This window comes from Culex pipiens, chromosome 2 (assembly GCF_016801865.2).
Source record: "Culex pipiens pallens isolate TS chromosome 2, TS_CPP_V2, whole genome shotgun sequence".
NCBI lineage: Eukaryota > Metazoa > Arthropoda > Insecta > Diptera > Culicidae > Culex > Culex pipiens.
This window is the reverse complement of record NC_068938.1, coordinates 39102655-39129455: the sequence shown is the minus strand read 5'-3', so window position 1 is coordinate 39129455 and position 26801 is coordinate 39102655. Positions and strand designations below refer to the sequence as shown.

Here is a 26801-nt window from a genome sequence, read left to right as displayed (position 1 = left end):
AATATAAAAAAATCGAAAATTTAAAATACGTATTTTGGAGAGTGAGATGCCAGATACACAGTAGATGGGCTCGTCGTTACATGGTAAATTAAAAAAAAAATGATCAAATCAAACCACAAAAATTAATTTATTTTTTTGGGCATAAAAACAACCCCTCAAAATTTGGGAGCAATATTGATTGTGTACACACTTTTCGCATTGCTTTTCAATTTGATATGGAAATTAGTATGAAAAACCCATCTTTTTTACATTTTAATTTTTATCGTTTTTATTTTTTACTAAACTTTTAAACCAACACAACAACGGTAAAATTGAGTAAATTATTAAAAACTTTCGTGCATACCTTTCTTGCTCCTGTCAAAAGATACAACGTCTTCAAAACTGGTGTAAACGTGTTTTTTGCTCGGAAATCACATTTCAGACCAGTTTTGAGCACACTGTGTATTTTGACAGGAGCAAGATAGCAGAGAATTTGAGAATTTCCTCATTTTTAACGCTTTTGTGTTGGTTTGAAGATGATTTGAATGATAAAAATCAAAATGTTAAAAGAATACTAATACCCATACAAAATTGAAATGCAATGCGCAAAGTGTGTACGCAACCAATCGCTCCCATATTTTGGGGAGTTGCTTAGGGGCCCTAAGAGCACCGAAAAAACATGTTCTGAAAAATCGACCATCTCGAGCCGTTCTAATACACAGGTCTAAACGTCATTATTGTTTTCTGGAAGACTTCTTTCGAGATGCATAGACTTTTATTTTTAATTATTACGTTGAAAAAAGATTGCTTAGCTTAATTTTTGTAGTTCCCAGATGCTTCAAAATGCATTATCTGATGGTTTTGACAATTGAACATTGGTTCATTTAAATTTATGACCAGTGCACATACTTTTTGACAAAGTCTGCCCAGATATCAAAAAATAACCATGTGCAAATTCTTGCATGGAAATTTATCATTTATTGATAAAAAATGTAATGAAAAAGTGAGATTTTTGTCAGTACACAGTTTCAGGAAGAAGACTCGTATGGAAAAATAATTGATAAAAATGGATTTTTAACAAAGGAAATACATAGACAAATTAAAACCAAATAAAAAAAAATTAAATCCTAGATACAAAGGGAATTACTCACCTATAAAAAAATCTTCAGAATAATGGTCATTGAATAATAAATTCAACACGATGCCTTCAAATACACCACCACTATCGATCTGTTTTGACAGGCACTAGCAGAAAGTTGGTTAAACAAGCAAACCCTTGCTTGTTTCATTATAGATTGCGCAGGGTACAACCAGGAACCGGAAACCTAACCACAAATCGTGGCAGCACCAAGCATATTTGCATTTCGCATCCCCAAAGGAGCTTTCATCGCGCACTCGGGGGCAATGCATTTTTCAACTTCATCGTACCAGCAAACAATAAATAAAGGCCCCAAATGTGTCACCCGAGCGACTGGTGTTGTTGATAAATGTGGTGAAAAAATAAGCTTATAATAAATATTTTGTCGAAGCCCCCCTGGTCGCGTGTCCACCCGACTATTGACACTCGGTTGAAAGTCCCGCCTGGGAAACAATGACATAAAAAATAACATTTTTATTGAAATTTTTCGAAAAATAAACACATTTCCCCAGCGTAGCAAAAACAACAAACGGATGACATTAATTTATGGCTCGCTCTCTCGTGGGGGTACTTTAATGTGATTTGATTCGACGCTTGAATAAATCCGCCATTTTCCTTTGAAATCTGCGCGGTTGAAGTGGGAAGGCAAAACGAAATAAAAATTGCACACAAAATGTTTAAATGTCATTTTATGGGGAAAAACCTCCGAAAGTGGAAATAAAATCGGAATCCCACATTAGCCACCGAGCAAATAAAATATTATCGCTGCGCGTTGAGGTTTTTAACCTTCAACTGCTGCTTCTATTTTTTTTTAAGATTAAAAGTTTTATTTGAAATTTTACTTTCGTTCTAACACATATTGCTTTTACAATTTTAAAGATTTTTTTAAATTGACATTCGAAGGTTAATCCAACCAGTGGGAGGTAGCTTTTTCTGCACGCCCCAAAAAAACTGCACCATCAAAAAGTGGGAATACGCGCTCCACCAGAAGGTTTTCACTTTTATTTATTTCCATAAAGATATTGCTGAACATACACTCTCACACACACAAACAAATTCATGCATCCACTCACTGTGACAGAATCACAAAAAGGATTTTTTTCCATTCTCTCAGTGCACAAGCTGTATGTGTGTGTGGGTGAACGTGAACATTTTTATTGTTTTTGCTGAATTCAATTTATTGATATCCCATCGCTTTGTAGTTTTATGTTCGACACGCAAAACAGAGCATAAAACATGAGGCAAATTATGCGAGGTGGTGGAGGGTAGGGTTGTCACGAATTAAAAAAAAATGTTTTTAGATTTTTTGTTGGATCTATTTTTGATTTTATTCAACTAACTTTTTTTAGCTTGAATTTTAATTAGAACTTCAAAATATTATTTTCTGCCACGAGTTGAAAAATGCATTGTATTTTTAACGCTTGGCGACGTTCTAAAAATTTAATTTTTTGTTAATTCAAATTAGTTTCATTATGAACTTTTTTTATGGGTGTTTAAAGACACACCATTACGTCACTTTACAAGGACTGGAAATGTGAGTCAATTTATAACGGAGATGCAAAATAGTAGTTTATGCAACAAGTTGCAAAAACAAGATTTTCTTCAGCAAGAGTCGTGCATTAAATACGTCGAGTACTGAAAAAAAACAAGTTTTGCAACGAGTTGCTCACAATTTTTGTTTGTAATTCCGAAAAACGCTTCTTGAATGGAATTTTATGTCAAACATTCATATGTTTAATAAATTCACCGTTCAAAACAAAAAAAAGTTGGGAAATGTTACTTTTCGATACAAGTGTTGAAAAGTTCAACTTTTCAGCACCCATTTCAGTGCTGAAAAGTAGAACTTTTCAGCTCTGGTATTGTAAGGCATTGATTTTCCATTTTGTTATTTTTGGAAGGGAAAAGTAGGCCGTTACGTTTCTCCGAACGACAGGAAAAATTTGACAGTTCCACAGCGGAATTACAAAAAAAATATGTTTTGTAATTTCGTACTTCTTCTGCAATTCTTGAATGACAAGACGGCCTACATTTCTACTTTTCGTAATAATTTAACAAAAATTACAGGTAGTATTTTTTTTTTCAACTATAATAGTAATTTGATCATTTTTTTAAAGACAGTTTCTTAACATTTCTCGTAAATTGTTAGTCATATTAAGTTGAAATAACCAAATTTTATTTTCTTATAATAACATATCGTGAAGTACATGTACAACAATATGAAAAATACAAATTATAATTTTGGGTCTTTAATTCTAACGTTTTGCAAAAAAAACAGCTAAGTTCTTAGCTCGCAAAAAGTGGAATATTTTAACACGAGCTTTAAAATTTAGGTGAAAATGTGATTATTAAAACCTGCTGATATTTTTGAGTGTGAAATTTAATCATTGAATAGCGTGATATGAAAACCTAAATTCATACTTTGGAATTTCGTATTCGTATTTATAAATTTGATTAAAATAAGAAGGTATTTTCTGTCTGACGAAATATGAAATTTTCTACTACATAAATAAAGAGTTGAAGTTAAAAAAAAAACAATTTTAAAGTTTTTTTTTTAAATTTTCATTCTAAACTTTTGTTTAACATTAAGGTGTCATTAATAGCTTTATAGAAGCTTCAACACTAACGTCATGATTCGAATTCCCGGACGCTTCGAAACCCGGACACCTCATCTTGTTTTTTCAATTATTTGGACATAAGTTCGCATTATGAATGTCAAAACTGAGTTATTTGATGAATTCTAACATCAACTTTCATTAAAAGTTTGTTTGAACGCTGTAAATAATGCCAAAACAATTAAATTAAATAAAAGTATAAGTTTACCAAAAATGCGAAACATTTCAACGGAAATATTTCATAGGCGTCTGAAGCACCGGGAAGGCAAAGCAGAAATTTATGGTTTCGATTTCCTTAAATTCTAGCAAATTTTTATATATACTATCGATTGTTTTAATGTTAACAGCTTATTTGAGACCTAAAGAATGCCATTCACTAACATTTCAGTCCATATTGGTGCGATTCATTAGTAAAATCGAATGTCCGGAATTCGAAGCAAAAGTGTCCGGATTTCGAATCAGCTTTTATCAGTGTCTGGGATTCGAAGCACAACAAGTCATTTTAAATTTAAAAATTTGATGAAAAATTGTTAGAAAAGATATCATTTGCTTGCATTTTCTTGAAACTGACTGTTTACACTACGTCCTGATGATATTTCTACATTTCCAACTTATTACATGATTTTTTGCCAGCAATAACAAAAATGATATGCTACTAAGTGTCCGGATTTCGAATCATGACGTTACATGTTTTACAAATATTTTACAGCATTTTTTCTGGAAAAAAAAATTTTTTTATGGAAATCAATAATTTTTTTTCAGATTATAATTTTGAACAAAAATCTATTTTTTTCCATGGAAAACTATGAATAAGCTTCATGTTTTCATTTTGTATGAAAGGCAGATTTTTCAGTTGTTATATAAATTCGGCGCAAAATGCAGCTTTTATTAAAAAAATAATTCAAATCAATTCAGTTTTATCGGTGAATAATCAAGTTACAATTTATTAATTTTGAGCTTCTCATTGAGTTTTACTAGTGATTTCATCTTCTTCTATGTTTCTATTCAAATTCATGTAGAAAATGTCAAAGCTAATAAATTTTTCTTAGCTAGAAAAAAATAATTTCAAGCTTACTGATTTGACAAGCAACCAGACTCAATAATCCGATGATTTTAGAAAAATCGAATAATCGAATCTTTGGAAAATCGAATCATGAAAAACAATCGTTTATTAGACTCTTTCATTACTCTGAAGAGTTAGAATTTTTATATCCAATACGGTGGCTAAAATGGCAGTGATAAAATATTCAGAGATTGCATTTGGTTACTAAACAGGAAATTAACCACTCAAATTTGACTAAATGGGGTCACAGAACTCGATAATGTTGTTAAATGAATGAAAATAAATTAAAAAAATATTTTTTTTTTATTTTTTCTGATCAGATTATCTGAAGTCCCATAAACACTTTAGGATAATCGAAACTACAGATAATCGAGTCATGATTGAATATTCAAGCAATGTAGAAAGGTTTGTATCTTTACGAAAATCTGTTTTTCGAGAAAAAAACAGAAAAAAAAATCATTTGAAAATTATAGGACTACAGTAGAAATGTCTGGAATATCAATTTCCGCAATCGATTTTTGAAAATTTTAACGTCCAGACCACTTTAAAATTAACAGTTTTAATAAGGGGTTTTTCATTTCTTTCAAGAAGTATTGTTGGGCCTTCTCTTCAAAAATTTGGTAATGTAAAAAAATCGGGTTGACCCTTCAAATTGATTTTTCAACTCAAAATTCACAAAATCTCATTGAAGTGGTGTGTATTTTTCTTTGAGTGTATTTTATTCAGAAAGTCCGTCAAACTTCCTAAACGTTTGTCGCTAACCACTTCGTTACACGATTCAACGGCTTTGAGATACAGCAATATTTAATTTACGAAATACCAAAATATTTAAATATTAACGCCTTTCTAAAATGTCATTCAGGAATACAATTGGCTCCATGTACGTAAACAGGATACAATGTCTACAAGTTTTATTCTTATTGGAAAGGATAGTATAGAAAAATATCTAACAAATTCCAGTTTAGGTTGGAATTATTCTATTGATACATTGTACCTTATGAAGAAAATTGTAATAATTAATATTGTGAAATGGTTTTTCTCATCTACTGAATCTAAGGTCAAAGATTTAAACCTCAAATTAAAAATAATGCTTATTTCGAAAAAAGACATTTTCATTGCATTTTTATCCACTTAATAAATATCGAAATCTGTTTTGGTTGAATTTTCGTGGTCAATTTTGAAACCCTTATTAAATTATGGTTTTAACCATTTCGTTAGGCCGATGCAAATATTTTTCTAAGTTTATGTCGCCCCTTCCCCCTTCTTAATATTTTTTTTTTTGAATCAGGGGGCAAAAAAATATTTTTTCGAAAAACTTCAAAATTTTAATGAAAATTAAAGTTTAATCAACTGAATACCAGTTGAAATGCATTTTCCTACGTTTATTATCATATTTAGCATGTTTGAACTCCTTTTAAAACATTTTAAATTTCAGGAAATACCAATGTACAGTCCGACAACAAGTTTTTTTTGCGAAAAAAAAAATTCCGTCGATACCACGATATTTTGAAAACTAATGATTGAAAAGCAACTGGGCGCGTGTAAAATGCATTTAAAAACATTTTTTTCGTCCAAATGTTGAAACTTAGGCTTGGTATTTAAATTTTATATTTTTTGCCCCCCCTCTCGACTTTGGTCAGAGCTGAATATTCTGAAAAGTAATAGAAAAACAAATTTATCATCTTATATAGACAAACAGATTAAGGTGAATTCCTAAAAATGTGCACATTTCTATCAATCTTTCAATTTTAAAATTTCCTGTCACGTCACCCCCACTCTGCGAGGTTCACTATCGCGATGCTCCCACCACACAAGGGAGCCACCACGTGAACGCGAGCACGTGGCAGCTTGCCCTGCGGAAAGCTCCCTCGGCTTTGCCCGTATTGATCCTCATTTTGCACACACACACACCACCACATTGCCGTTCAATAACTGGGCCAAACTGGGGAGTGGGGTGGGGAGGGTCCTCTCACACCACCCCACAAGCTACCAACGGGGGACATGTTGAATCAGTCGAGTGAAATATCGTGAATTTACATACACGCGAAATCCTTTTGTAATGCGCTTTTTTTCTCTTGCTTCGAGCCACCCACTTGTTTGGGTGTGGGTGGGGGGATAGGGGTTGAGGGGTTGAGGGGGAGGTTGTAGGCTTGCTCCAAACTGTCAGTGCTGTGGGATGCAGTGGGTGGGAGAAAAAAAAAGCAATGAGGGGATGCTTTTTATGCATGTAAATCCAAGCGGGAGGCGATATCAATATTTATGCTGATTTTATTGACAAAACATTATGGATGGGAGCTGGCGCATCGTCTTTGGTTTTGCTGAGCTTGGCAGAGAGCAGGAAAGTGTGTTTTGCTTACTTTTGCTGGATTATCAGGAAGACATTGTTGCTGACTATTTAAAAACATAGAAAACGTATGCTTTTTATAACATAAAAAATATTGCAGATTCCTACTAAGTAAACAATTTATTTTGCCAATATTACAATCTTATAATCACATCACGTTTTCCCTTAAAAGTCATCGGTACAAAAATAAACGCTGAATATCTTTTAACTAAATAAATTCAACTTTTATAGCCATCATAATGCCGTCTGGAGTACTTCAAACAATTTTCATCTTTAATAGAAAGCGCTCTACACTGCACCACCAAGTAAAAACATCTCATAACTTTTCCTTTTGCTGCAACTACTTTCCCTGACTGCTTCCTGCAGCAGCTACTCCATTTCAAATTTAAATTGAATAATCAAAGCGAGTAAGTGAGAGTTCCATCTTTCGAAGAATTTTTCCCCCGTCGTTTCCCATAGCACACCTCATAAAGGAAGGCGAAAAAAAACTTTAAAGCAAGAATCTATTCACAAAGCATTAAAACCCGGTAGTGCTATTTAAATATTTTAATTTAAAACATTTTTCTCGTGTCGAAGCAGCGAGGGACGTCGACGTGAATATCACTGCCATCAGCAGCAAATATGCACGTCCCTTTGAAGGAGGAGGAGGTGGAGGTGGTCTCCAGTAAAAGTTGTTCCTTCGTTCCTTGGGAAAAAAGGGTGAAAAACTATCAGTAGCATGGCACCCCTTCCCCTCCCTCAAACCAACATTTTTTCCCCTGGCTTCCGACACGAACCCAGAAATTGAAACTTTTCACTGTCTTTTGGAAACAAGCGAGAATCATTTCCTAGCACAAGGGAAAAGCAAGGCGAGGAGAGAAAAATGTTTGAAAACTTTCCCCTCCCCCCTCTTGGAGTACACGACGATATCGTCAAAAAGTGAACCCGGAAGTCGTTTGGGATGGGAAAGCTTCCCGGGTTCTGCTGGTCGAAGGCGATTTAAAATCTCAGGTGCAATGTCAAATGGAGGAAGAGAGGAGGTGGTGAAATCGGGAAATAAAACTGACAAGAAAGCAAATAAGTAAACTTTTCTAATTTCATTGATTGAATTGTAAAGTTCTCGGGAATGCATTAAAATAGGACGCAAGGTTTTGATCGGGGGGAGAAGATGGAATGATTTAGATGGAAATGGATTGGATGAAAAATGAAGATTTGAGCGAATTGATTCGATCATCATTGGGAAAAGTTGTTTTGCTAGAGATGAGATTATTGAATGATAAATTTTCACCAACTCACACAGCAGTTGACATGACCCCTCTTCGATTCCCACGAAAAATAGTGAATATTCATCGAAAAAAAACACAAAAAATGTTCTATAATCTCAGCCATTTCCCATTACTCAAATGTTAAAAAATGTAGGTAATGTGATTATAATCCAGGGTGGCAACTAGATTTAGATTTTCAATTTCCCGGTTATTCCTGGGTTTCTCTCAAGTTCTATATGAATTTTCCCAGAAAGTTTTTACCTCAATCAACAATGCTTTCAAATCTGACCTGAGTAGCAGAATACTTGTCAAAGTATTCATTTTGTATAGGGTAATTCTCCGCCAACTCACACAGCAGTTGCCCCGATCCCTCTTCGATTTGCGTGAAACTTTGTCCTAACGGGTAACTTTTGTACCTGATCACGAATCCGAGATCCGTTTTTTGATATCTCGTGACGGAGGGGCGGTACGACCCCTTCCATTTTTGAACATGCGACCAACATTTTCAATACTTTTTTTTCGTAAAATCGCGATAACTCGTGATGTTTATAAGCAAACCCCTTATGTCTAGATATCAAAATTTTTGTTATTGTCTGCTCTACAACTTTTTAGAACATTGTTACACCTTGAAAAATAACCCTGCAAAGTTAGAAAAAAACACGAAATTTTAAAATGAAAAATTTTGTTTTAAATGAAAAAAATGACCCTTCTGGGTCAATGTAGATTCGAAAAGTACATTAAATTTCCCATAAAATGACATGTTCCAAAATTTTTTACAGTCAAATAACGGAAAGTGGGAGAATTTTTAAAACTTTTTTAGTGTTTTTTCGATGAAAAATACGTTTTTTCGGAATTCTGAGTACGCCACCAAATCGGGCGTCTAATTTTACATATAAATCCCTTTGACACCAAATTTCTATCTCATCACCGTTTCAGGCTGCAAATGATTGAAAAACACCTCTTTTTTCGCATGTTCAAAAATGGAAGGGGTCGTACCGCCCCTCCGTCACGAGATATCAAAAAACGGACCTCGGAATCGTGATCAGGGACAAAAGTTACCCCTTAGGACAAAGTTTCACGCAAATTGAAAAGGGGTCGGGGCAACTTTTCCCGATTTTGTGTGAGTTGGTAGAGAATTACCCATTTATAATCCAAATTCAAAATTAAGGTAGACAAGATTTTATGGAATACATAGATTCCAACAAGGCCGCAAGATAAATCTGGGAATGCTAGATTAATTATCATTATCTTGACCAGATTTTGATAGATTTCGACAGGTTCTTATTTGTTTGCCAATTTCGATCATCTTATTATTCCAAATGAACGCGTGAATATTTTTTTAAATGGATTTGGAAATTCAATCAAAGCATTGTATGCAATTTGAATTTAATCTTATTTGAATAAAAATTTGAAAAGCAAATTTTATCACAAAAACCGTATTTTTTAAAAAAGGAAATTTTCAAATTTTTAATCGGAGCTAATTTTTTTTTCAAACATTGACTTTATTAATGTGATTTTCAGTAAAATCATCAAACTTTTCCAAAACACCATATTTTTCTAGAAAATCAAAAAAAAATATCAAACCATCTACATTAACGAACCCCGGGTCTTTTGTGGTCTCTATTGCAAGTTTCTGCTCGAACCTAGGAGTCCGAAGGCTTGAATGGGGAGAGCACCCAAACCTCTTTCTACTCCAAGGAACCTTCCACCCCAGTGTTTGAACTGACGACCTTTAGATTGCGAGTTCAACCGCCGCCAGCGATTCCACCGGAGTAGGTTTGGTTTGGTGTGTTGTTTGTACTTATGGCATGGAGACGACTCCTACACCTGGAATGACTTAACGGCCTAACAACCAAGGCCGGGACCGACATTTTACTTCCACATCCGATGGAAGGTTGCAGCAGATGGGAATCGAACCCAGAATCATCCGCTTACAAAGCGGACAGCGTAACCATTCGGCCACGCACTGCCACATCTTAAAATTCTCAAATGCTAATGACAATTAGTCAAATAGTTAGTTGCGTCTTTTAATTACGAAAATTTTGGTACCCAGACATCTATTGGTCATCGCTGAAATTTTAAAGTTATCGCAGTTTTAGTGAAAAAAGTTGATTTTTTGCCAATTTCGTCATTCTCCGGTTTTTGCGCGCGGCGCGTCAAAAAACACGGATTTTATTTTCAAAAAATCATATCTCGGAATCCTGTTAATGAACTCCTCCCATTTTTTTATGTAAAAATGTCCGGAGAATCCGATAAAAATATTTCCAGACATAGGCTCTTTGGTCTAGACACTGTCAAAACGACATTTTAAAGTTTCATACGGCCTTTTCATATGTTAGGCTAGATTTTTGAAACTTCTTATTATTTTTCTTTGAAAGGCCAACTTATCACCTTTCATTTGCGCAATTGAAATCGGTTAAAATGGCGAGGAGTTATGATTTTTCGAAAAAAGTGGTTTTTGGGAAAATCGACGAAAATGGCCATTTTTCAGACCACCCTAACACGGCGTAGGTCACCCTAATGGCCATACAAAAAAAAACGGGTCTAATTATTTCGGCCAGGGAACCCCCATGTTTTTTTCCATGCTGTTTTCGTGGGGAATTGCTGTATATTAATCAAATTTTATGCACCAATATTTGATGAAAAGACAAAGTTCAGTAATTTTACGAAATTATTGTGTTTTTAAGGATTTGTCAAATATCAAGAGGCAATTTGTTTTGAATAATTTATCGAAAATATTACAACAAAAAAAATTTTGTTTGATACCATCAAGTAATTAACTGTTTTTCCATTCTTCATTCCATAACTGAAATCAATTCTTAAATAAAAGAATGATTTCTTTTTGTAGTTGTTTGTTGTGTTCATTGAATTCAAAAAAAAATATAACTTCAAAAATCATACTTGTGAAGTTTTGAAACCTGGTTCTGACTAGTTGTAAAACTGTTTTTCAGCATTATCCATATTTATCCAACTCAGCAGATGAATAATGTATGACTCGGTCTGATAAAGTAATCGAAAAATCCCAAAAGAAAAGTATTTTTTATGAATAAAACTAAAATTAAGAATTGAACACTATTGTTGAAACATTGTATCATTACATAAGCTGTTCTATGTTCTCTCCAAGCAATAAAGTAAAATCAGTTACACAGCATTCAATAACATGCCAATTACACCCAATCAAACGGAGAAACCTAACAAAAACCACAAATCGCATCCAATTCTTTAACAAGCAAAACAAACCAAACCAAATTGCCTCCCAGCCATTTTCCATTCCAGTCCAGAGGATGAGACTACCTTCTTTGTAAAATCAGAAAGATACCTCAAACACACCCACACCCACACATCCTCATTTGATAGGCCATTTCTTGGTCGATTCCAGGCCGGAGTTCACTGTCCGCCCGCAGGGGATCCCGTTAAACTCCAGATTCTTCCCTTCTCCCTACTATACTAGCAAGGAATTGAACTGTTTGTGCTGCTGCTGCACTGATTGTGTCTGACTTGTCCGGGAGGCCTTAAATTTTATGTAAAGTAGATGTGTACAACGACGGACAAAGCCTGAAATCGACAGGCATTCATGGCTGCTTCCTTTTTTATCCCACTTTTTACCAAGGCAAGAAGGATTTGAATTTGAAATGTGGATTGCTTTCCTTGAGCTAAGCCGATCCCACCGCTCCGGGAAGAAGCCGGGCTGAATATCGAATCAGGACGATTTTTTTCTCCTCCTCCTTCAAACCATCCGAAGTGAGCTGAGCTGGGCTAAGCTTCTCCGTGGAGGAAAGGATTCTCGAGCTTTGTTTCTGGGCGCACCACGCGGAAAAAGGCGATTCCAGGAAGGAATTTTCCAGCTTTTTACACAAGTTTGCACGCAACGAGCCAAGTGGAAGCGCTCTCGCCGGGTATTACTTCCAACATTCCGAACGCGGACGCGAGGAATCGATTAGCCTTTTGGCAGCAACGATTCATTTTGGAGAAGATGGCAGGGAGACGAGATCAATACGGAATATAACATTTATTTAAGTTTTAAAGTAGACGAATCGGACAACACCCGAAAATGGTATAATTTTGTTCTAAGATTTGGACCTGATCAAGAATTTCAAAATTTGATCAAACTATTTCAGTGTATCTGAGTTTGAAACATAAAAACATCAATTCTCTATTAATTATGCAGAATCAGAAACACGTTCTATCATAGACATAAACTTCATTTAAAGTAACTCAACTCCCTAATTGCCCCAGTGCCGGTCCCTTGAAGTTGAAACCCTTCATCATGTCACAATGGTATTCAACCAAAGCATCCGACACCGTGTCTTCAACTGACATCAACCGTTCAAAAGCAGAACTAAAGTTTCAATCAAACGGGAGCAAATCGATTGAGACATCCTTCAGCCGGGGCAAATCCCTTTCCTTCCCAGAAGTCTCCGCCTCGCTCATCCTCGATTCTCAAGGGCCAAATTCCAGAAATTGGAGATAAAGTCATCAAGGACTTGATTAATTAAATTTCACTCGAGATTGTTATCACCTTTCGGCGTCGAGACGCACCGACACATTCAAACTTGTGTGCAGGTGTGTCTGTGTGTGAAACTAGAATTATGCCCCTCAATCGATCACAAAGCGGAGTAAATTGTCTTGAACTTTGAATTCATCCAGCCACAGTAGCGGGTGCCCCGACTGAGCTGTACGACAAGCCAATCAAAGTGAAATAACACCGCGTTGAGCGGCTGCTACTGCGGATCTGCGTCTTGTCAAACCGTAATTTGAAGCCGACATAATCCGCGGGGGTTAATTTCTTGTGGCGGGGGCTCAGTTGTGCGTCACTTGAGCAAAGGGATAATCAGGAGGGCACGGAGAAAATCATTTTTTGTTTATTTATCAACAAGATTATCATTTTTAAACTATACTTAACTATTGAAGAAATTTTAAATTAATCAGTACTTACTGAAACATACACTGAACTAAAAAAAATAGTACCAAATTCCTTTATTCTAGGAATTTTGCCTCTTTTCCTTATTTAGTAATCATTTCCCAAAATACGTATATTTTGATTTTCGAGATTTTTTGATATGTTTTAGGGGACAAAAATCCGCAACTTTTGAGCCATAGAGAAACATGGTCAAAAAATCTGCCGCCGAGTTATGAATTTTTGAAAAAATAGTGATTTTTGGAAAAAATCGAAATTTTATGCAAAAACAAAATTTTACGTATTTTTTATGTAAAATTGAATTTCCAATCGAAATGAACTTTACAGATTTTTTGATAAAAGGCTCTGTTTTCAAGATTAAGCCACCGAATGTTTGATTTTAGCGAAATATTTGCAGTTTTTCGATTTTTAAAAATAGTGACCATGAGTGACCATTTCTAAAAAATTTTTTTTAAAAGTTCAGAAAATTTGCTATAAAATTGTCTCAGGACATTGAAGATTGGACTTCTGGTTGCTGAGATACAGTGGCTTAAACAAAAAGAAACACGAAAATTGAAGTTTTCTAAGTCTCACCCAAACAACCCACCATTTCCTAATGTCGATATCTCAGCTACTAATGGTTAGTAATAAGCTATTTTTTTCGCTATTTTTATATTTGCCTAGAAAAACATTAAAAAATAAACTTTGGTTGTACTACTACTGAAATAATTTTTTATTCATCGATTTTTAAACCTTGCCTTAGAGACTCACAAGCCAAAAAAAGAATAAGAATAAAAATGGTGTGATAAACACATTCAACAATTAAATAATTGTAATAAATAAAGCAAGAAAATCTTCACATGAAGTGTACCTAAAATAGCTGGCTGCTGAAATTAGAATTATGAGAATTTCTTTCCAAAAAAAAAAATATTATTTTATTGCGTTAATTTCAGAAATTCCGAAAATTTTAGTTTTATTTCTTAATATCCTAAGGCAACTAAAAATGTACTTTTTCTTCAGATTTGTAAAAAAACAAATGTAAAATGAGCGCACAAATAAAACCTTCAAACTTTCAGTCCACCACCTGCAATAATATCACGCTACAAACCCAAACACCGCAGGATAATGTTTCTCAAAGGTATACAAGCATTATCCTGGCTATATTTACCAAGGACTCAGCGCAAAGCGCCCCGCGGTATGTGTGTGTGTCTCTTTGAGTGAGTGTGCCCATTCATCTGTGTGTATATTCCAAGAGGCATTTCCCGGGATCACTAATTGATTATTCAGCATGTCAAATACCGGTGCGTTGTCTCACCAGCGATATCGGATAATATTCCCCGGTGGAAATTATAATTACAAATGTCACTCATCATCAGCATCCTCATCGCCCCGTAGACAACATCGTCTCGTCATACGTGAAACAAAGTTGGTGGTGGTGAACTTTAATCCCGGGGATGAAAATTTAATCCCAGCGATTAATCGTCAACGTGTGCGGTATTAGTTCAGTATCAATTGAGGCATAAAGTCATCTTTGTTATGTAAACATTCGGAGAGGGGAAAAAAACTATCAAGTCAAAATATTCCAATCAAAACAAGATTGCCGAGGATGGAGCATTTTTCCCATTCTATAACGTATTTGCAGGACTATGGGCAACACACGGTGAACATTATTTTCTGATTGACATGATTTGACTTGTAAATAAAAAAAAAACATTTTCTTTTAAGTATCAAAAAAAGGATCAATTTGAATTACTATCAAAATACGACTTGTATGAAATTTGAAGGTCAACTAAAGAAGTAATCGTTTTAAACCCACCGTGAGTCCTGCAAGGACAGAGTACCAACAGAAAATCGCGACAGAGAGAGAGAGTGAGACGGAGACCAAATGTATGCAAATTGCTTCGCATGAAATATTCATATCTTGACTTTTATTATATTGCGGTCGTCAGCAGCGTCACCCGCGACTTGTCAAAGGTTAAGTGAATGCCAACGCTCGGCTCGGCATGGATTGGTGGTTTGTAGGCTGTAGTTGGCGACCAAAGTTAAATCGATTTTTTTTTTTGCTGCGACGACCACCTCCAACCCACTTTTGCTAGGCGGGATCTGCCAAGGGATGAAACGACAAAGTCATGGACAGTGAAAGTTTATTTTTAGACTTTTGGGAGATTGGTGTACGATGGTAGTTACCGAACCAACATGTAGTGCAGACAAGATAGAAATTTCTTCATTCATTGTGGAAAAATTGAGTGTATTATTACAAAATTAAAAAATATATATTCTTTTGTCTGTTTTTTTCTTCTGGAAAATGAGAAAATTTTGTTGCCCTTTCCTGCTCAACTCCGATGAGATCCTAGGCAAAAAATTATTTGGATTATTTTTATGGATAAAAATATTTAATTGAAAACAACTTAAATTAAGGTTTTGAATTTGAAATAGCCCTCTAAACACCTTCACAAACTTTTCAACACAAAACTTTTCCACCGAGCAATCACACAATTCCACGTAAAAGCGCAATCAATTTCCCGGCTTCTCAACCGTGGAAAAGCCCACGCCATTTTCCTTAACAGCACATTATTCCACTCGTAAATACCTCATTTCGGAGTTAAGAGGAAAGGAAGGGGACGGCAAAGTGTGATGAAAAATGCCACCTTTAGCCGGGGCTTTATCTCACATCATACATCATGGAACAATTCTGCGAAGCGCCTAATATCCAACAAAAATAACGGCAAAAGCCTTAGCAAAAGACGGCGGAATTAATCCGAGGCTGAGAACCGCCCCCCACCCACACATTTACCACAAAGTCTCATAAATCTCATCCCTGGGCTGTGCTCGGTGAAGAATTTTTCCTTGCATTTGATTATACCTTGGCTTTGCTTACAGATATAGCGCTATGGGAAAGAAGGAAAATTCCGTCGAGCCTGACTCTTCTGGGAAATGCTACCAAACAGAAGCCTCCGCGAGAAGTCTTTGAGATGATTGCGATCATATTGCCTAGGTTGGCTCATATTTCTCAGACATTAATGGCACTTAGATAAGCACCGTCTTTATGGGGTGCAATTAAAAAAGTGATAATTCAATTGACCTTTAATAAACGTTAAAAAATATTCAAACTTAAAATCCGCAAAGTATTTCAACAAGCTTTAAAAGATCTTTACAAAACGAGGTCACTAGAAAACGTTTAAGTTTTCCCAACAGTTTTTTTCCTCCCTCCCTTTCGACGAAATTTATTGTACTGAGGTTAATGATTTCACTTTTTCTTGCTCTCACTTTTCCTGGAACAAGAAAAGATTGCAAGTTTTCCATACCAGAGCAGAAAAAAAAAGTGAAAAACTTTCCCAGCTAATCTAAAAAAGGAAACAACAACTTGCTGCTGGTCGCCGGTGGTGGTATTTAGCATATCTTTGCATATTTGATTAAAATTAAAATAACTCGTTAGTGACTATCAGCGGGAGATTAGCCGCTAGGAAATGGGTTGCTGAGCTGTTGTGTCCCCGTTGCTGCATACATTAAGGGGAACACATGCATGTCAGTGGGACACGGCAAGCAAAATGCGGGATCAGCTGCGCTCTGTGCTGGCGTGTCGATAATCGCGTGGCGAGTTGGGTTGAGTGAAATTTAACGTTGGGATTAGAGAACGTTTACACGATGCACGGGGTGTGATTACGGGTGGAAATCTCATAAACAAATCGTCTGGGAAACGTGACTGAACCCGTTTTTTTCAGATGTTTTGTGGTTTTAGCATTCTGATCTCACCATGAGGCTTTTTTTTCTCTTTTATGCATTTCTATATAAAGCAATTATTACAATTAAACCAAAAAGCAATTTGTTTGAGGATTATCATATTATTTAATCTATAATAAATCACTTCGATCCTTAGTTTTGAGATTAGCAGAAAAAAAATTACAATCTTAAAAAAATATTTGAAAAATGCTTTGGACAGCGGAATAGTTTCTAATGGTACAACTTTTGTAACAAGTTTTAATAATAAAAAAAGTAAAAAAATATACCGTTACATAACCGGAATAGCGTTGAATATCGTGTTTTATGTTAATTTATTTCACCAAGAGGCTCTAGAAAATCAATAATGGGTTTTGAAAGCAATAGATTTTCTTATAAATTTTGTGAAATTCAGGTATATGAAGTTCACATCCGTTTCTAAGAAGCTCTCTTGTGGTGGCTGATTTGCTCTAATGAAAAAAAAAAGAACGTCATCAGGAGTAATATTGGGTCTGATGGAACTAAATATGAGATCAAACTTTATCAAAAAAAAGAGTGTTGAAAATGTCAAAGATCTTCTTTAAATTTACAGAATTTGAATTTATTTTTTCAAACATCATTACAATGAAATCTTACTTGGGTAATTCTCTACCAACTCACACGAAATCGGGAAAAGTTGCCCCGACCCCTCTTCGATTTGCGTGAAACTTTGTCCTAAGGGGTAACTTTTGTCCCTGATCACGAATCCGAGGTCCGTTTTTTGATATCTCGTGACGGAGGGGCGGTACGACCCCTTCCATTTTTGAACATGCGAAAAAAGAGGTGTTTTTCAATAATTTGCAGCCTGAAACGGTGATGAGATAGAAATTTGGTGTCAAAGGGACTTTTATTTAAAATTAGACGCCCGATTTGATGGCGTACTCAGAATTCCGAAAAAACGTATTTTTCATCGAAAAAAACACTAAAAAAGTTTTAAAAATTCTCCCATTTTCCGTTACTCGACTGTAAAAAATTTTGGAACATGTCATTTTATGGGAAATTTAATGTACTTTTCGAATCTACATTGTCCCAGAAGGGTCATTTTTTCATTTAGAACAAAATTTTTCATTTTAAAATTTCGTGTTTTTTCTAACTTTGCAGGGTTATTTTTTAGAGTGTAACAATGTTCTACAAAGTTGTAGAACAGACAATTACAAAAATTTTGATATATAGACATAAGGGGTTTGCTCATAAACATCACAAGTTATCGCGATTTTACGAAAAAAAGTTTTGAAAAAGTTACTTTTTGCGTTTCTCTTTGTTTCGTCGTCCGTGTCTGTCGCGGGTGACCAAGAACGGCCATGATCGATGACGACCAACTTTTTCAAAACTTTTTTTCGTAAAATCGTGATAACTTGTGATGTTTATAAGCAAACCCCTTATGTATATATATCAAAATTTTTGTAATTGTCTGCTCTACAACTTTGTAGAACATTGTTACACTCTAAAAAATAACCCTGCAAAGTTAGAAAAAACACGAAATTTTAAAATGAAAAATTTTGTTCTAAATGAAAAAATGACCCTTCTGGGACAATGTAGATTCGAAAAGTACATTAAATTTCCCATAAAATGACATGTTCCAAAATTTTTTACAGTCGAGTAACGGAAAATGGGAGAATTTTTAAAACTTTTTTAGTGTTTTTTTCGATGAAAAATACGTTTTTTCGGAATTCTGAGTACGCCATCAAATCGGGCGTCTAATTTTACATAAAAGTCCCTTTGACACCAAATTTCTATCTCATCACCGTTTCAGGCTGCAAATTATTGAAAAACACCTCTTTTTTCGCATGTGCAAAAATGGAAGGGGTCGTACCGCCCCTCCGTCACGAGATATCAAAAAACGGACCTCGGATTCGTGATCAGGGACAAAAGTTACCCCTTAGGACAAAGTTTCACTCAAATCGAAGAGGGGTCGGGGCAACTGCTGTGTGAGTTGGCGGAGAATTACCCACTTTTTAAATACAATTTATTTTGACCACAATTATTCCATTTATATTACAAGATTCGTCAATATTAAAAGTTAAGGTAATCATTAGTAAATAGTTGGAAGTTCACTTATTTTGAATTTTTAAAATTAACAAAAAAGCACCACCCACATACGAACACATTTTAGATGATTTTACTCATCCTCTCTCACAAGTTGATCCAAAACACTACATATTCACGGGTGCGGGACATTTCGCCGAATGTCGTTTCGCCGACGGTCATTTCACCGAAGGTCATTTCACCGAATGTCGTTTCGCCGCATGGGACGTTTCGCCGAATCGACAAATAATCGTATAATGAATATATAAAATAGACACAAATTGTATTAAAATATTTTGAAACAGTATAATGTCCCTAAAAAGTGATTTTGCAACCTTTTTTTGATTTTTTTTTTTTGTTTCTTAGTATGTTATTTTTATAAGTTTATGCATTATTATATGCATAAACAATCGCAAGCAGTTATTTAATTTCAGCATATAATTTCTGTGAGTTTTTGCATTCTTGTTTTAATATATCATTTGAATTATTTCGGTGAGTTTTTGCGTTCTGTTAACCATGAGCAGTTCTTACAATTTTCTGCTTATAATTTTGATAAATTTCTGTTAGTTTTTGCATTCTTTGTTTTTTAAGCATATTATTTGTATATTTTTGTAAGTTTTTGTATTCTTTCCAACATGAGCAGTTCTTTTGATTTTCAGTATAAAATTTTGATTTCCAGCATAACATTTTGAAAAATGCCGGTTTTTGCATTCTTTGTTTACTAAGCATATTTTTTTAGAGTTTTTGCATTCTTTCAAACATGAACAGTTCTTTTATTTTCTGCTTATAATTTTGAATATTTCTGTTCGTTTTAGCATTCTTTGTTTTTTGAGCAAATTATTTTTATAATTTTTGGGAGTTTTCGCATTCTTTCAAACATGAGCAGTTCTTTTAATTGGCTGCTTATAATTTAGATTATTTCTGTTTGTTTTTGCATTCTTTGTTTTTCTAACAAATTATTTTTATAATTTTTGGGAGTTTTCGCATTCTTTTAAACATGAGCAGTTCTTTTGATTTTTAGCATAACATTTTGAAAAATTTCTGTAGGTTTTTGCATTCTTTGTTTTTTAAGCAAATTATTTGTATGATTTTTATGAGTTTTTGCATTCTTTCAAACATGATTTTTAGCAAAACATTTTGGAAATTTTTTGTTAGTTCTCGCATTCTTTGTATTTGAGCATATATTTTTTAAATTATTTCTGTGAGTTTTTTGCATTCTTTCAAACATGAGCAGTTCTTTTAATTGGCTGCTTTTAATTTAGATTATTTCTGTTTGTTTTTGCATTCTTTGTTTTTCAAGCAAATTATTTCTATAATTTTTAGGAGGTTTTGCATTTTTCAAACATGAGCAGTTATTTAGATTTTTAGCATAACATTTAGAAATATTTCTGTTAGTTTTTGCATTCTTAATTTTTTAAGCAAATTATTTGTATTTTTTCTGTGAGTTAGAGCGTCCAATTTCCCGGGGTTACAAATTTCCCGGGAAACGGGAAATTTTCAGCCAATTTCCCGGGAAATCCCGGGAAATTATAAATTTATTGAAAATTGTTATGATCTTGGTTTTAATAAATATTATGCAACAAAATTGTATAGGACATCAATATTAATAGTTTAAATAAGTGTGATGATTAGTTAACAGCTTGACTGCATGTAAAAAATTATTCAACTACAAGAAAATGTATTTTGGTATTTTTTGATGAGAAATTTTAAACTTGCCTCTGTGACCAGTTTATTGAAATAAGAAAAAAAATGCAGAAATTAGGTTTTTCATGACAAATACTGGTTTCAGCTCTTGAACAAATGGTAAAGCTTTTTAGTGATGGTTTTTACTCCAAACAACCCATATTTTCAAATAATTGAAGAAAGCATTGAATATATTTTTGTTTAATATCGCTACCGGTTAGCGGGAATTGGATTGGACCACACACACACACACACAGCTTTGAATATATTTTTTCATTTTTTTAGAACAAACAATAGAATGTAATTTTTCAATGATTTTTGTATGTTTTATTATGCAACATGATTTTAATTATACGATAGATTAACATCATTCCACAAAAAGTTTTTTAGTTTTTCACATTTGACCCTCTAACACCTGTAGTTGCACCACTGCTCCATAATTCTTTTACTTCAAATTGTAATTTCTTAAGTACTAGATATTCAACCAATTGAATTAATTCTTTTTGCTCAAATTCGATTTTTATCTCATTTTATCATGGTAAACAAAAAGGTGAAACAATCTCAATTTTAATTTGGAGGTAAGGAGTTAATATTGTTTTTCGCAATTCGCAATTCGCAATTTTCAGTGTAAGAACGGGCCTTGACCGATCTTATGCACTAGGTTCCCGACGAACACGCACTGCCCTTACACCTACATCTCACCCTTGCTCTGAGTCAGTACGAGCAACACGCTAGAACACGCTTTGAGTGTTCGTGCCAGGCATGCACACCTTCTTTTCCGGTTACGCATTTTAACTCGGCCGGGGGTGGTACATTAAGTAGGGTTTGATGTAAGTATAAGCGCCTTACCATTTATAGTGTGCCTATCAATTTTCATTAAAGCAAAAACTGTTATATTTTTAGTTTGAATTCAAAAACTAGTTGTTATTTACTGTATATTGTTTTCTCCTGAAATCTTCCCTAATGTTGAATCGTGTTTATCTGTTGCTATTTCTTTTGTCGCGGTGTTTTATTACAATATTTTGGTCCTAAGCATTTTAGAAATGTTTTTCAAAAGTACATTAGTAATATTTTTGTTAATCCTTTAATCATTCCATAAATTGATTAAGGGCTCGAACCTCACTTGCTTAAGAAAAAGGTGAAGTTTCAAAACAATAGATAGTGAAGGAAATAAACTATGTAAAGAATCAATAGTAAAAGAAAGATAGTAGAAATTAGAAATTATTCAAATAGATAAATAAAGAAATGGCACATGATAAACAAAATTGACATCGCTGCCATATTAAGGGGGGGTCGTCATGAAAACCAAGCCAACGTGGAGGTAAGAAAATAGGACACTCGCAAGGAACCAGAGCTATACTGCTCTGATCAAGATAATTCGGATGATCTAACAGAACTACGGATGTAGTTAGTTACGCTCCTTCCAGGATGTTCCTTACGTGGACGTCAACCGAAGAGCACGCAACAAGGTCAGTGCCATTGCATGCTCTTAGGTATCAATCCTTGGCCTGCAAGGAGTTAATATTGTTTTGATGAAATAACACCAATCTGTTAAAAGCTTACCTAATTGTGATATTTTAATACTCATTAAGCAAGATCTATTCCCAGTTGCTCCAAAAATTAATATTATCAGAAATAATTGTGATACCAAACAATACATTTCATTGAACAAAATCATGTTGAGTTTGTTCTTTTGTTATTTTTTTCAGAGCATTTTCAAAAAATAGTTCCAAAAATTTAAGAAAATGTATACTCCCACTTGAATTTTGAGAATTTCGGGAATTCCCGGGAAATTTACAAATTTCCCGGGAAACGGGAAATATTTTTTTCCGGGAAATCCCGGGAATTCCCGGGATTTTTTTTTCCCGGGACGGGAAATTGGACGCTCTACTGTGAGTTTATGCATTCTTTGAAAGATGAGACGTTATTTACTTTTTTAAATTATTATATTATTATCTTGCCACTCCTTCTCAAGTTTGCATGAGTGAATTACAAGATGGCACTTCAGCGAACAAATAGCATAAATTATACAAAAAAGTTAATTTTCATTCAATTCGGCGAAACGTCCATTCGGCGAAATGACTTTCGGCGAAACGTACCATTCAGCGAAACGACATTCGGCGAAATGACCGTCGGCGAAACGACATTCGGTGAAACGTACCAGATCGCATATTCACAAACTTTATTCACCATGTCAAAATATTAAATAATTTGTGAATAGTCCCAGTTGTAAAAATACTTTGCAAAAAACCGGATCAAGACGTGTGTTTATTTAGTTTTTGATTTAATTTAGAAACAAATCTAAGAATATCAATCAGCTAAGAAGTTTTTTTTAATAAAATTAAGAACGTAATTCAGTACAGTTATTTAAATCATGACTTAAAAACATTGCTCTTTTTGGAGATAAATTTCTGATGATTTTCTAAACACACTTGTAAAAATATAACAAGGTTCTAATCTTTATTAAAAATGTGCCCCACAATTGTAGTTGATGATGCTGATTGCATTTCTATTCACTTCAAAATTTTGAGCAAAAAACCCATAACATAAGAACATAAGACATAAGAAAATGAGAAACAAAAACAAAGAGCAATATTTCAATATTTGCAATCATATTTTAAAAATCAAAACATGACAAATTTGCACTTATTTGGATTTATTAAACACAAATTTTAAATAAAAGCTTTTGTTGATTTTTAAATATTTTTAAATTAATACATCAAAAATATTTTGCAAAAATACGATTTCAATGTTATAAAACCTATTCTCATTCCTTTTGAGCTAATCTTAAAATAATTTGATATTTTTTTAACTTATGAAGTAGACAGTGTCACGATCATGAAAAATTCAAATTTCTGGAGCAACACGAGAAAAGGGTTGATAAGCATTTTGACAGTTGGAACAATTTTGTTATTTCTCTTTATTTGCTTCAGGAAACTTTTTCTCAAAACTTGAAATGGGAAGGAATAGCTGACCTCCACAGCTTCTATTTAACTCTAAAGGTTTATTGAAATAGTTTCCTATTGCATGAAAATTGCAAAATAGTTACAGCTATCAAAATGCTTATGCACCCTTTTCAAATGTTGCTGCAAATTTTAAGTTATTCCTCATCGATCTATACGATATAGATGAAGGACATAAGAATTATAAAAAATCGTTTCAACCATAATTACATGAATATTAATGAAATATGAAATTGATTTTAAGTTATAATTTTAAATATTCCAAGAACTGATAATTTTAATTTAAAATTACAATTAACTCATTTTAACCGAAAACGGGATGAAAACCTTATTTAAGAATAAATATTTTTTCAAAAATTCTTTGATTTTTTTTAAATTATTATACTTATTTCAATTCTAAACAAAACCACAAAATATCTCTACGATAAAACACAATTCTTTGAAAATGTGAAGAGATAGTTTAATTTGCTGTAGTGGTAACCTTTTTTATATGATTTTTTTCACAAAAGGAAACGAAAAAAGGGGCCAACATAATGAAATCGAAATCACTCCAGACCACTTCTTGCAGCATCCAGGCACAATAAATCACTCCCACCAAACCCCAACAACCTCCGTCCCCTCCACAAGAAGCAATTAATGTTCGTCCATCGATAATTTCTTCAGCACTTTCGCTGATCTATGCGCACTATCCGGGCCGGTTCACTTCCAGGGCGCAAAACCTGAGAGCAGTAAATTTCATTCTGGAAAACTCCTTCCCTGCAACACCCCGATTGGGGCCCAGCAAAAATGGCAAAAAGCACACCTTCATAAATTTAACACCCTGTCTGGGTGGTGGTGGTGGTCGAACGGTTTCCGCAAGAGTGGTTTTTCCCAACTTGCCACTTTGACTCCATGTTGGAGGGGACTTTTTTGCCATATTTTGTAGGGAATTCGAGGGTGTTTTGAATCCTCAAATTAATAATTGTTAGTAATTAAATTGTAATTGTGAAACCAAATGAATGTCATAACAAATAAAAGACAACTCAATAAAATTTGCATCAAGCAGCCTTTTTGACCCCAATAGCCCCTTCTTCGATCAGGGTGATGCCTGAGAGTTGTTGCAAGTGCACAAAAAGTAGGTCCCATGCAAATAGACGATAAAGAAAATGTGTAATTTATTGCTGTCGATTTTTGGTGGGGAGGAAATTTATCGATCCAAGAGTATTTTTTTCTGCTTGCTTTTTCCGGGAAAATTTCTAATTATGCGAACCGGACTTTGTGGTTTTTCCTGCCTGTCGATTTTAAAAGCGAACGTCAAAGGAACGTCCCAGACCGAGGGCAATTAACGTCATGCAAATTGAAATAAAAATTATATTCCTCGCTTAATAACCGGTAATTACCATTCTGCTCAGGCAGGAGTGATTTTTCTCCGGGTTCACTTGTGTAATCGTAATTAAACATAACTAACTGCGAACTACCCTTCTCCCAGCGGGAAAGGGAAAACCCCTTTTCCCAGTCTTAATTACCATCGAACGTCATGTTGTGACAGCCAAGTGGATTGTTTTAATTTTTATGTTGCGGTTTCCCCGGCTGCAGAGCTAATCAAGCGTGTTTCCGAGCTGCATTCAGTGGGGCAAAACTGCAATTAGGGGCACGCGAGCGGCCATTTGTTTAAAATTCAATTTGTCGCAGTCAATCATCGTGAGGAGGAAAATTCCCTCACGTCCACATGGAAGGAAATTGTGTGATTTTTCATCTGCAAAAAACTCATTTTTATTTTTAAACTAATTCAAATGTTTTCCTTTTCCAATTTTCAGCTCTGCTTCAGAAAGTCCCGCGAATAATCGAGCACCCGATCGATACGACCGTTCCGAGGCACGAGCCGGCCACGCTGAACTGCAAGGTGGACGGCATTCCGCCGCCCACCATCCAGTGGTACAAGGACGGTGCCCCGCTGAAGATTCTGCCCGGTTCGCATCGGATGTTTTTGCCGGCGGGCGGGTTGTTCTTTCTAAAAGTGAGTATTTTTTCGGGTTTTTTTTTCATTTAAAATATTTCTATTTTCTATATAAACTATAAAAAATGAGAATATCGTCTGCTTTGTGCTATCTTGTAAAAACGACAATTTTGGTCGAAAATGAGTTAATGATGACGTTTTGTTAAACTTTAGAATTTTTTTAATAGGTACTACAAACATATAAAACACAAAAGCTTATAAGACCTTAAAAAAACTGTAGAACTCAACAAACACTACAAGATGCTTTAACTCTATTTTGTATATTCGCTATCGTTTCTTGGAGCAATTCTCCACCAATAAGAGTTTCGAAATTTTTTAAAATCTTGAATAACATTTTAAAAGGGTAATCCATTTGCAAAGTTAGTCTTGATTCCAAAATTTTCAAAATATTTTTTTTCGATAAGAATCTCTAGTGGGGGTGACTATGGGTCAAAAAACGATACACGTCTCGCAATTTAAATTACATCCAACAAAATTTAACGTTGAATCGATCTTAGATAGTTTACTAAAAATTTCCCAACACATGGTTGAATTGGATGTACCCAACCTTAAATGGCAATCTTTTGAAAATTGACCCAATTTCACCCCTTAGAGTGTAGAGATTTTCAAACATTTGGATCCTTTTTGAGCAATCCCAACAAAAATATTAAAAAATTGATTTTTCGAGTGGTGATTTTTGGCCAAAAACGTACTTCAACTTTAGACAGCAGCCAAATTGACAGGATTTGTTCCAGGAATGATTCTTTTTCAGCTGAGTTAGCCCCTACACAACTCTTTGAACAGAATGTAGATTCATTAAGAAGTACCTGAGAAATGGTAAAATCCTTTGACTTAATCTCACCTACCAGACCCAATGTCACCCCCACTGACGGTACGTAAAATTTCACAAATTAAAAATTGTACCATTAGTTGCTGAAATATTGGCTTAAGAAATGTTGGAAATGTTTGGATGAGACTTAAAAAAATCACATTCCTTTTTTCTTTTATTAATCTTCAATGTCCCTTAGGCAATCTTTTTGGAAATTTTCTGAACTTCTTGAAAAAAATATTTTCAGGGATGGACAATCATGGACACTGTTTCAAACAATTGAAAGACGAAAT

The 26801-nt window shown here is 34.4% G+C and overlaps 1 protein-coding gene across 1 annotated transcript in view; it reads left to right on the top strand.

The window, feature by feature from the left end:
- Window positions 1–26801, top strand: part of LOC120420028 (protein sax-3-like) — a 248509-nt gene that overhangs the window by 145179 nt on the left and 76529 nt on the right. Inside the window, exon 2 of the mRNA XM_039582931.2 lies at window positions 25501–25700. Coding sequence (XP_039438865.1) covers window positions 25501–25700 — 200 coding nt within the window. The remainder of the gene's footprint in view (window positions 1–25500; window positions 25701–26801) is intronic.